This window comes from Myotis brandtii, unplaced genomic scaffold (genome assembly GCF_000412655.1).
Source record: "Myotis brandtii unplaced genomic scaffold, ASM41265v1 scaffold223, whole genome shotgun sequence".
NCBI lineage: Eukaryota > Metazoa > Chordata > Mammalia > Chiroptera > Vespertilionidae > Myotis > Myotis brandtii.
In genome coordinates, this window is record NW_005358369.1 from 503,872 (window position 1) to 515,023 (window position 11,152).

The following is an 11,152-nucleotide window of genomic DNA, read 5'->3' on the forward strand; positions in this document are numbered from 1 at the left end:
CCGCCTCCGGCACCAGCGACCGGGAGGCCGTGCGGGCGCGTTTCCTGGCGACGCGGGAGGAGGGAAGCCGCCGGGAGGTGACACTGACGGCTGCTTCTGGGAGAGATGGTTTGCACGTTCGGGCTTTTGGCCTGCATTACGCAAACCGCTTGCATGTGTTACGTTTTAAAGAGAAACACAGAAGACATCGTGCCCAGGCGTGCGTGCTGGCGTCTCAGTTTTGAGGGTCTTTGTATTGGGAACAGGCTGCTCAGGAATCCTAAGGGGTGAGGACCTCGGGTGTGCACCCCGGTGGCTCTCCCGTGAACGGAGAGGAGGCGCGTCCATCCTGCGGGGTGTTGCAGGGGGGACTTGTTGGAAATAACTCGTGGGATCCAACCCCAGCCGCCTGTTCTGTGAGATGGAGTCCCGGGTGGAAGACATGTGGACTCGTCCCCACCTGTCTAGACAGTACTGCGCCCGTTACACTTTTTTTAAAAAAACATATTTTATTGATTTTTACAGAGAGGAAAGGAGAGGGATAGAGAGTTAGAAACATCGATCAGCATACCTCCTACTGGGGATGTGCCCGCAACCAAGGTACATGCCCTTGACCGGAATGGAACCTGGGACCCTTCAGTCCGCAGGCCGACGCTCTATCCAGTGAGCCAAACCAGTTACGGTCCGTTCCACTTTTGAGCCGCCTTAAAAGGTTGTGTTCGCTTAAAATCATTAAATAGTGATAAGTAGTATTTTTGGAAAATGGCATCTGTTTTGTGCTCTAACATGGGCCTGCGGCATTTTCCTTAATAGGACTAATGACTTTCTTAGATTAAATATGAAGCATAATATTAAAATTCCTACACTGCTGGAAGTGGTCATTCTTTCTGAAAGACGGAATATGTAGATTTGATTTCAGAATCCATTTAAAGGAGAAAAGTTGACTCTTGCACATGTTTTATAGTGGGCTCCTAGTAATTATTTCTGCAATGTAAGCCCATTTTGATGGTTTTTACAGAAGAAATTCGTGCTATGGTGGGAGAGATTTCTGGTTCGCAAAAAGCTCTAGGAAATTTTTTTGTTTGGCTTAAGAGAGGTTGATTTAAGTTGAAATCTCCCTTATTTGCAGGAGCCTCTGCACCTGTTGAGAAAAAGCAAAAACCTCTTCCAAGACTTAATGTCCATTCTGGATTCTGGATATTGGCATCCATTGTTGTGACCTATTATGTGGATTTCTTTAAAACTATTAGAGAAAACTTTCACACTAGTAGGTAAGAAAACTTCCCTGAATATCACATGATTGCACTCATTTGTGGAATATAATGAACAACATAAACTGATGAACAAAAACAGATCCAGAGACAGAGAAGCATCAATCAGACCGTCAAACCTTAGAGGGAAGGTAGAGGAGGGTGGGGGTAAATGGAAGAGATCAACCAAAGGACTTGTATGCATGCATATAGGCCTAACCAATGGACACAGACACCAGGGGGGTGAGGGCATGAATGGGGGGGAGGGCAATGGGGGAATAAGGACACATATGTAATACCTTAATAAAGGAAAAGAAAGAGTAATAAAAAAAAAGAAAACTTTCCTGGTTCATAAGTTAAACACCCTTGTCTTATTTTTTGTGTTTTATTTTGTTAGTTGAAATTTTTGTTGTTAATCCTCACCCGAGGACATTTTTTTCCATTGATTTTTTTTTTAGAGGGAGTGGAGGGAGTGGGAGAGAGAAAGAGAGAAACATTAATGTGAGAGAGATACATTGATCAGTTGCCTCCCACCACACACACCCCCAACCAGGACCGGGGATTGAACCCACAACCCAGTGTGAATTAACCATCTTGCACATTGATTTTCAGCATTTCAAGAAACCTGACAGACTCACAACCTCAGAAACAAAAGGAAAGCTGCTCTCTTTCCTATGCTCTTGAGGAAAATGCATAGCCATTACCAGGGTTCTGTTTCGGGTGGGTTGTTTATGAGCGCACACATGCATGCCTGTATTGAGAGGCTTACTTTTTCATCCTCTCGTGGGTCTCAGGCTCGTCCTTTCTCACTCATCTCCCCGTAGATTGGACTTTCTGAAATCTGGAATCCAGTGATTGTGGGTCCCTCTGTGTTCCTCTTCCAGTTGATATTCTTGTAGAAACAGATTTTTAGGCAACCGGTGAAAACTTGTAAGATTTCTGCTGATGTGCTAAGAGCTGTCAATCCTGATGACATTTTTGTCTTACAGTTGGTTTCTCTCTGGCGGTGCCTTGTTGCTTGTCAGCGTGTCCATTGCATTCTACTGCATTCTCTATCTGGAGTGGTATCGTGGGATTGAAGATTATGATGTCAAGTATCCAGCCCTGATCCCCATCACAACTGCTGCTTTTATCGTGGCAGGGATTTGGTAAGTTAACTTCGAAATACTGATAGAAATGAAATGTTGGTCAGGTACTGATGTGCATGGCACGAATGTCAAAGGAAAAAAAGGAATATCGGGGAAAATAGTCTCCCTGTCATTTCTAGTCTCCAGTTTCCTTTTCAGTAATATCGTCCTTTACGTATGTATTTCACTATTTAAAACACAGATGGTGACGTACTATCTGTATTCTGCAATTTGCTTTTTAAGTCATTTTCTATGAAGTATAATACATACAGAAAGTGGAAAAAACGAAACTGTACAGCTGAATGAGTCATCATGAAATGAGCATTGGCGTGAACCGCTCCAGGTCTGGGGAGAATCGAGCCAATACCTCGAAATCCCTTCCCACCTCCCCATAGTCACTGCCCCAAGTAAACACTGTCCTGACCTGTATGCTGATTGCTCTCGTGCACCTCGTAAGTACTCTGTTCTGTCTTTTTTTTTTTTTAAACTTTATAGAAATGGACTCGTAGCATCTATTCTTTGATGTTTGCTGTTTACACGTATGATTCATCCGCATTGTTGTGGGTAGCAGTTGTTCATTGCTGTCAGGCAGTCCAGCCTGTAGCTGAATCCGTTTCTTTTTCTACTATTGATAGCATTTGGATTGTTTCCAGTTTGGTGGTGTTATTAATGAGGCTATCAAGAACATTCTAGTGTATGTCTCTTGAGAATATGTGCACATTTCTATTGGATGTATATGTGAGAGAGACACATTGATCAGTTGCCTCCCACATATACCCCGACCGGGACTGGGGATTGAACCCACAACCCAGTGTGAACTAACCATCTTCCACATTGATTTTCAGCATTCCAAGAAACCTGACTTAATGTGGAGGAGTTATCTCTACAAGTGAAATTGTTGGCTCATAGAGTGTGCATGCCTCCAATTTCAGTAAATAATGCCACACTATTTTACAACGAGATTGTTCTTTTTTTGTTTAATTTCTTTTTATTTTTTTAAAATATATTTTTATTGATTTCAGAGAGATGGGAGAGGGAGAGAGAGAAACATCAGTGATGAGAGAGAATCATTGATCGGCTGCCTCCTGCACACCCCCTACTGGGGATTGAGCCCGCAACCCAGGCATATGCCCTTGACCAGAATCGAACCCGCAACCCTTCAGTCCATAGGCCGATGCTCTATCCACTGAGCCAAGCCAGCTAGGGCTCTTTTTTTTTTTTTTTTAAATGAACCATATAGTATGGAATTCTTCATATGTAGATGTACCTCACTATTTCTAATAGTTACGTACTTATCACTCCATGGACATTAATGATGTATTTAACCAGCTCCCTGTGGTTAGTTGTTTTTATTCTTTTGCTCTTATAAAAATACCTCAGTCGGTGTCTTTCTTCATAAGTTCATAGGCACTCAGTGAAAAAAAGTGATTTTATTAATGTTTACAAAAGTACACTTGCTCACTGAAGAAATACCTGTTAAATACAGTAAATACAAAAGAAATAAATCCCATGACCCTGCCTGTCAGGGAGAAAAATTACTCTTTATGTATAGTGAGTCCTCACTTAACATCGTCGTTAGGGTCTGTGACGTTAAGAGAAACAACATAAAAGAAACCAGCTTTACCACAGGCCAATGGATATAAGCAAGAGTGCCGTCTACATGGCTCAGTGTCATGATGAAATGCTGTTTCCTGGATGTAGCCCTTTAGTTTGTTCCTTTCTTGATGTTAAATCAATTATGATTTTGGAAAACCACCTGCTTTTGTACATACTCAGTTTAAATCTTTTTTTAAATGATTTATTTTCTGTAGTTGAAGGTCAAGGGTATTTAACATACTACGTTATGATGTGGCTATTATTAACCCTTCAGTTATGTAGGTAGACAGCTGTGTTATTTTACATTTTCTTACAAGGCTACTGTCACCCCCAGAAATGTTATTTAATTTTTCAGGACAGTATAATTATAGCTCTTTTAAAGTTCTCCTTACTAAAATGTTACATTTTAAAGTCAGTAACTGTCCGAAGCATTTACTTGACTGTAGTTCTTCCCATTTACCTTCTGCTCTTATAAATTCAGTTCACAAAAGTCAGTTGCACTTAAAGTATTTTACTCTTACCTTAGTGATAGGAATAGTGTTTTTCTCAGTGGAAAATTTAATAGCAAGTTATAAATGGTTGCTTTATTCATTCTGTTTCTAACAGAAAAATGCTTTTAACCATCTTTTTACCATAATGGTTTGATAGTGTGGGAGGCTGAGAGCAGGCTATGGCCATTCTAGTTCATGTCCCATTGCAGACCCCGACTTTAATCACTTAAGTTACCTTAAGCCAAGCCGGCCTGCATTAGAAGACCTGTGACTCTAGTCCAAGTACTTTTTGAAGAGATTATGATAGTTCCAATATTTGTTAGATCGCATCTTTGAGAGAGAAAAAAAAAATACACATAATGTTGTTGGCTGAATGAACTTGCCCAAACTGAGTAATAACAGTTCTCTACCTGCAGACTCCACAGCAGAATAAGCGTGTGTAGATGGTAGCTGGTTGTCAGCCTGTGGCCTTTTCCTTTCAGCTTCAACATCGCTTTATGGCCCGTGTGGTCGTTTTTCACTCCGCTGCTGCTGTTTACCCAGTTCATGGGCCTTGTGATGTTCGTCTCACTCCTCGGGTGATTCCTGCAGGTAAGCTCTCTGGAATGGTCGTGCTCTTACTGACCGCATTTGGAAAACATCTTTCACGACAGTTTCAGGTGACTCCCTGTGATCTGGTGCATTTGTGTTCACACCAGAGCTGTTTCCCGCTGAGCTCAGATGGAAGGACGGAGAGCCTGCCCTTGTGTATAATGTAGCTCTGACTCGAGAGGGCCCTCCATCCTCCAAAGGGCTCAGGGAGACAGTACTTGCACCTTCCAGTAAAAACACGCTCACACCTGGGACCAGTCTTCATTGAAGTCAACTTACATACAAGTGACTATGGATTAGATCCGTGGTCGCCAAACTGCGGCTCGCCAGCCACATGCGGCTCTTTGGCCCCTTGAGTGTGGCTCTTCCTAAGCCTTAGGAGTACCCTAATTAAGTTAATAACAATGTGCCCACCTATATAGTTTAAGTTTAAAAAATTTGGCTCTCAAAAGAAATTTCAATCGTTGTACTATTGATATTTGGCTCTGTTGACTAATGAGTTTGCCGACCACTGGGTAGGATTGTTCTTAAGGAATGGGAATTTGGGGGAAATGAACAATTTTACCCAATTGGGGAAAAAAACTGCCATTTTCTGACTGTTCTGGCTGCCTCATAAAAATCTGATGGATGGCACACCAACTTTTCCCTTCGTGTTATGTATGGGATTTCTGCCTCCCCACAGACCCCTGCCCCTCCTTGTGGCTCCACACGGTGGGGTCTGCTTGCTGAGTGTCAGACAGCATATTTATTAAACACGTGTGTGTTCAAAGGACTCACTCAGTGCTAGGGACATGGTGAAAAAGACAGGTGGTCTCTCCCTTCCCTTCGCTTGTATCAGAACTGGGAGGAAGTTGACTTCACACATGAGTTTACAGGATGAAAATTAGGCTCAGAGAGGTCAAAGTTATCGGGGTGCTAATGAAAATGGACATGTCCGCGAATAGCAGCATATTCTCCCTCTGGAGTTTTAGAGGAAAGTCAGTGTAACTGGGACAGGAAGGTACATAGCCTGATGTTGCCAGCACTTCCATGACCACGGCCATGCTGATGTGCAGAGTCCCACACACACTGTGCCAGCACATCCATGACCCTGGCCATGCTGATGTGCAGAGTCCCACACACACTGTGCCAGCACATCCATGACCACGGCCATGCTGATGAGCAGAATCTGACCACAGCACACTGATGTGCAGAGTCCCCTCCACATTGCTGTGGGGGGCCACCGGGGCTCTTAGAGTGCGCCCTTTATCCTGTTGACAAGTGTCACCTCGTCTGACCATGTCCCCTGCTTCTCCCCTTGAAATGGTGTTAAATCTTTGCACGGTTTTGAGTTTTTGCACATGTTAGGAAGTTTTTAACTCCCTTCTGACATGAGTATCAATGGTCATGAAGAGCCTTGTAGATTGAACTGCTTCCTCACACTACAGCCACAGCGTAGTACCCATTGTCTCATGTGGGACATAAATGCTGGCTTTCTTTCAGGTTCAAGGGCATGCAAACTGAACCATTAAACATCCAGCTGGCTGGCAGCGTTCCAAAGGGGGAAAAGCTACAGTGTTTCTGCATCCTGAAGTGAGTGGTGTTCTAGGAAAAATTGTACCTTCACTGATCTGTGGTTGAAATGAGAATAAATTATATTTATTTGCATATTCTTAAACTCAGATGATTTTTTAGATTCAAAATAGGAGTATTCTCTTCAAAATAGAAATAACTAAGTTGCAGTGTGAATCTGTTTGAATCATGGAGAAAGTATTGGTGTGAAAGTTATATGAAGTTTCATTGTAGATGCGCATTGCTCTCAGTGTTGTAGGTGGATTGCTCACTCTTCACTTATGTGGTGATGGACGTGTTCATGTGCCTTTAACCCGTTAGCGGTGACTGTGGACCTCACTGTGTAATGCCTTCGCTAGTGAGAGGACCAACCGAACGTATTCTATGCATTCCTCTTTGGATTTTACCATTATATGTAAATCATTGGGTTTTCAGCATGTTTAACATATGAACTTTTAATGATTTGTAAGTATGTATAATTATTTTCCTTATTTAAATAAAATATTTTTATAACTTTCTTGTGATTTTGTTAATACAAACGTGGGAATAGTTTGTTTTCAGCTACCAGCGCTGAAAAGTTACCTGTAGAAATGAGGTTTGTTTTTAGAGAGGCTGCTGTGCTGTTCAGAGACCTGAAGACTAGTCACTTTCACACGCAAGTACGTTCCCCTTCCACCTGCGCATCGCGAGCATTGTGACGTGGAAAGTACCTGATGTGGATTCTTCCCATAAAGGGACTTCCAGAGACGATCTGATTTGTCTCCACTTGTGTGTGGCTCGGGCCACGCCGTCCTGCCGCTGCCTGACCCTGAGTGGTAGTCTTTCTCCAGCTGCAAAGTGGGAACATCTGCCGAGTATGGTTGTGGGTAGTAGGAATGATGCTGATAAACCACCATTACAGCACCTGGCGCACAGTAGGAGCTCACTCAGCGAATAGTGATGGAGAGGGAAAGAAAGACAAAGCGATCTGGGATGGGGAATGGGAGAAGGCATTGTGATCCGTTTGTGATGCAGGCGTGTGAGGGTGTGAGAGTCATTTAAAGTAAAGAGCGAGGTCAGGCAGGAGTCGGCGATGCCAGCATCCAGTGCAGTGCAGCCCTGGCAGTTAGGATGACCAAGGGCATTGGTTTGATCCACTGGAGGGAACCTTGGTGCGGCCAAAGTTCAGTGCCCCAGTGACAGCTGCCACAAATCCTCTGCCTGCCTGCCTGTCTGGATAGAGTCTGCAAAGGAATCATCCATCCCTCCACCTACCTACCTACCTGTATCCATCTATCCACCTACCTACCTATCTTTTCTTACAGAGTAGTTTTACTACTTGGATAGAAATCTAAGGCTGGGATTTTTTAATTGATTCCAGAGAGGAAAGGAGAGGGAGAGAGAGAGAGAAACATCAATGATGAGAGAATCATTGATCAGCTGCCTTCTGCACGCCCCACACTGGGGATCGAGCCTGCAACCCGGGCATGTGCCCTGACCAGGAATCGAACCGTGGCCTCCAGGTTCATAGGTCGACACTCAACCACTGAGCCACACCAGCCAGACTCTTTGTACTTTAAATGAGTAAAGGTAACGCTAGGTGGTCAATTTCAGAACTGTTGGGCTTAGCACAGTAGTTTGTTTCTCATTCACGCAGCTCCCGCTTCAGCAGGGAGAGTCTCAGCACTCACTAAAATGACGCAGGCTGACAGGCTCTGCCATTTTAGGCACGAGGCTCCCAAGGATGTCTGGTGTTGATGTCAACATCCAGCTGGTAGGAGGGGTAGGTGAGAAAATGGAGGGTCCCACAGGAGGTTCTCATGGGCTGGCCAGGCCTGGGAGTGCCCATATCTCATCTGCCTGCACTGACCATACTCACCTGGCCCCAGCCAGCTATAAGGAGCACTAGGAATTAGAATCCCTGGCCTGGCAGGCACTTCCCAGTGACTGTTTCTCGTAAGTTCAGCTCTGTGACTGACACATAGTAGGTGCTCAGTAAGTAAAGTGTCTTTGGTACATTATATTCGGCAGGCACTTTCCAAAGTGCACCATGTGTCTCAACTCATTGTATCCTCATATAAACGTGTTAAAATGGTTACTACTAAGAGCTCCATTTTACAGGTGATGCAGTTGAGGCACAGTGAGGTTTAGTAACTTGTCCAGTGTCACACAGCAGGAAGCGATGGAGGCATGAATCAAACCTCACAGCCTGGTGTTAGAACTCGCCCACCGAACCACCACTCCATACTGCCTTTCCTTACAAATCCACGTTGACTTGAGCTGAGGTGGTTTTAACGGAGCCCGGGCACTCACGGAGCCCCTGCCATCTGCCAGGCACTAAGCTCTCCATCCCTCCCGGGTTCCCAAGGCATGTGACACAGACTGCGAGCTTCATCTTGTCCCCAGGGCTGGTCCCAGACCTGGCACAGGGGCAGTGCTCAGTGCACATTTCTCAGTGGATAAAAAAAAAAGCTGGATGCTAGAGAGCAGAAAGAATCAGACATAGTTCTTGCCTTTAGGGAGCTCAGAATTTTAAGAAACAGTTAATTTGATTATGACACGTGGGTGATAGAGTGATGGACAGGTGGACAAGTCCACCGGGGGCCACAAGTGAATAAGTCGGTGTCTTGGTTTCCTGGGGTGGCCATGAGGAAGACTACAGCTGGATGGCTTGAACAACTGAAGTTTATGGTCTTACAATTCTCAAGACTAGAAGTCCAAGATGGAGCTGTTGGCAGGGTTGGTTCCTTCCAAGGGCATGAGGAGAATCTGTTGCAGGCTTTGCTCCCAGTCGCTGGTAGTCTGGGGCCTCCTTGATCTCCAGATGGCATTCTTTCTGTGTCCTCACATCTATAGTAGAGGCCTGGTGCATGAATTCGTGCGCAGGTGGGGTCCCTCGGCCTGGCCGGTGGGAGGTTGGCTGTGGGAGTGCACTGACCACCAGCAGGCAGCTCCTGCGTTGAACGTCTGCCTCCTAGTGGTCAGTGCGCATCATAGCGACCGGTCAACTGGTCGTTTGGTCACTTAGGCTTTTATAGATGTGTGTCATCAAATGTTCCCCTTTTAAAAAGGACAATCACATTGGATTAGGGCCCACCCTAATGACCTCAACGTGATCATTTTTAAGGACCTTATTTCCAAATAAGGTCACATTCACAGGTACTGGGGGTTAGGACTTCATCATCTTTTAGGGGGACACCAGGTCACTTATTGAGACCTACTATGTGCTGAAAACCACTGATCGACATCCTGCACAATACAGCAGTGGACAGGACAGGCAACAGCCTCCTCAGTGGGGCAGCCAGGCCCCAGACTGCACATTCCAGGGAAGGGTGTGTGCTCAGAGGAAAACAAGGCAAGGCTAGAGCACAGTGGGGAGGACGTGCCACCCCGCCCCACACCCGCACTGGCCAGATGAGGAGACCGTCCCTGTGTGCGTTCAGTGCCTCCTCGGTCTATTTACTGAGCCTCCACCTGGTTGGCTCGAGGGACATCAAGATGATGGACACATTCCCTGGTCACCGCTTGCCTTTCCACCCTCGTTCCTGTGCACGTGCGCCATCCTCTCCGGGGAACGCCCTCTCCTGCCCTGCCCTGCCCTGCCCCATGTCGCCTGGCCAGCTCCTACTCCCGGGTACAGAGACTTGCAGGTGCTGCCTCCTCTGGGAACCCCTCACCCTGCCTGGCAGACTTGGGCTTCCCCAAGCATCTCCTCCAGGCAGCCCTGCCCACGGGCTGCTTGCTCGTCTCATCCAAAGCCATGAGCTCCGTAGGCAGGGCTGCGTCTCTCCAGCTTCCCAGGGAGGCCTCCACAAGGACTTGCCCGTTGAATGTGTCTCTACCAGAATGTCAGCTCATAGTCCCTCCCCAGTGCCTAGAACAGCCTGGCCAATGACGCAGAGCAGAAGAAACGTTGACCACATGGATGTATGAACCAAGTGAAAAAAAAAACTAAGGCAAGGCCGGGTCCCCAGGGTAGCTCCCTCCTGGCCCAGGGCTCCCGCAGCCAGGAGCCTCTGGCCGCCAGCACTGGCTGTATTTTGCTGGATCCACTGCAAAATGAAGGGCAACAGCAGAGCATTAATCCAGGGGCAGGCCCTGCCTCACTGCGCAGGTGGCTGGCCAGGGAGGCCTGTCCCCAGGACCTCTTAGTGGCATCTCAGGTGGACTGCGCCAGCTTGGAGCAGGCTGAGGGGCTGAGGGAGGGGCTCATGCCACCCCACCCCACCCTCAGCTCCTCTCCTCCAGAAGTAGCTCCCCATCCCTCGTGGGAGGAAGAGAGAGGATCTTTGCTTGGGAAGTGGCTCCGTCTATCCGCATCTGGGCGTCTCCTTGCAGACACACAGGGACACCAGAGGGACAAACAGAGACACGAGAAGACACGCCCTCCCCCTATTCATAGATGTAGGGACAAGTGATCAGCCTGGGAAGCCGCTGGCCTGACAGAGAGACCCGAACAGAGCAAACACCGCAGAAATCAGCGGGGACAGGACAGCCGACTGACAGGCGGAATCGCGCCCACGAACACTGACTTCCAGGCTCACCCGGACCTCAGGGACAGCCCGGGGCGGCGCACGCACCGCAGATC

The 11,152-nt window shown here is 46.7% G+C and overlaps 1 protein-coding gene across 1 annotated transcript in view; it reads left to right on the forward strand.

The window, feature by feature from the left end:
- TMEM128 (transmembrane protein 128) overlaps nucleotides 1–7,102 on the forward strand; it is a 7,515-nt gene extending 413 nt beyond the window's left edge. Inside the window, exons 2-6 of the mRNA XM_014539626.1 lie at nucleotides 172–266; nucleotides 1,109–1,250; nucleotides 2,219–2,377; nucleotides 4,926–5,034; nucleotides 6,517–7,102. Of these exons, the coding sequence (XP_014395112.1) occupies nucleotides 172–266; nucleotides 1,109–1,250; nucleotides 2,219–2,377; nucleotides 4,926–5,025 (496 nt within the window). The 3' untranslated portion in view covers nucleotides 5,026–5,034; nucleotides 6,517–7,102. The remainder of the gene's footprint in view (nucleotides 1–171; nucleotides 267–1,108; nucleotides 1,251–2,218; nucleotides 2,378–4,925; nucleotides 5,035–6,516) is intronic.
- The last annotated feature ends 4,050 nt before the right edge of the window (nucleotides 7,103–11,152 follow it).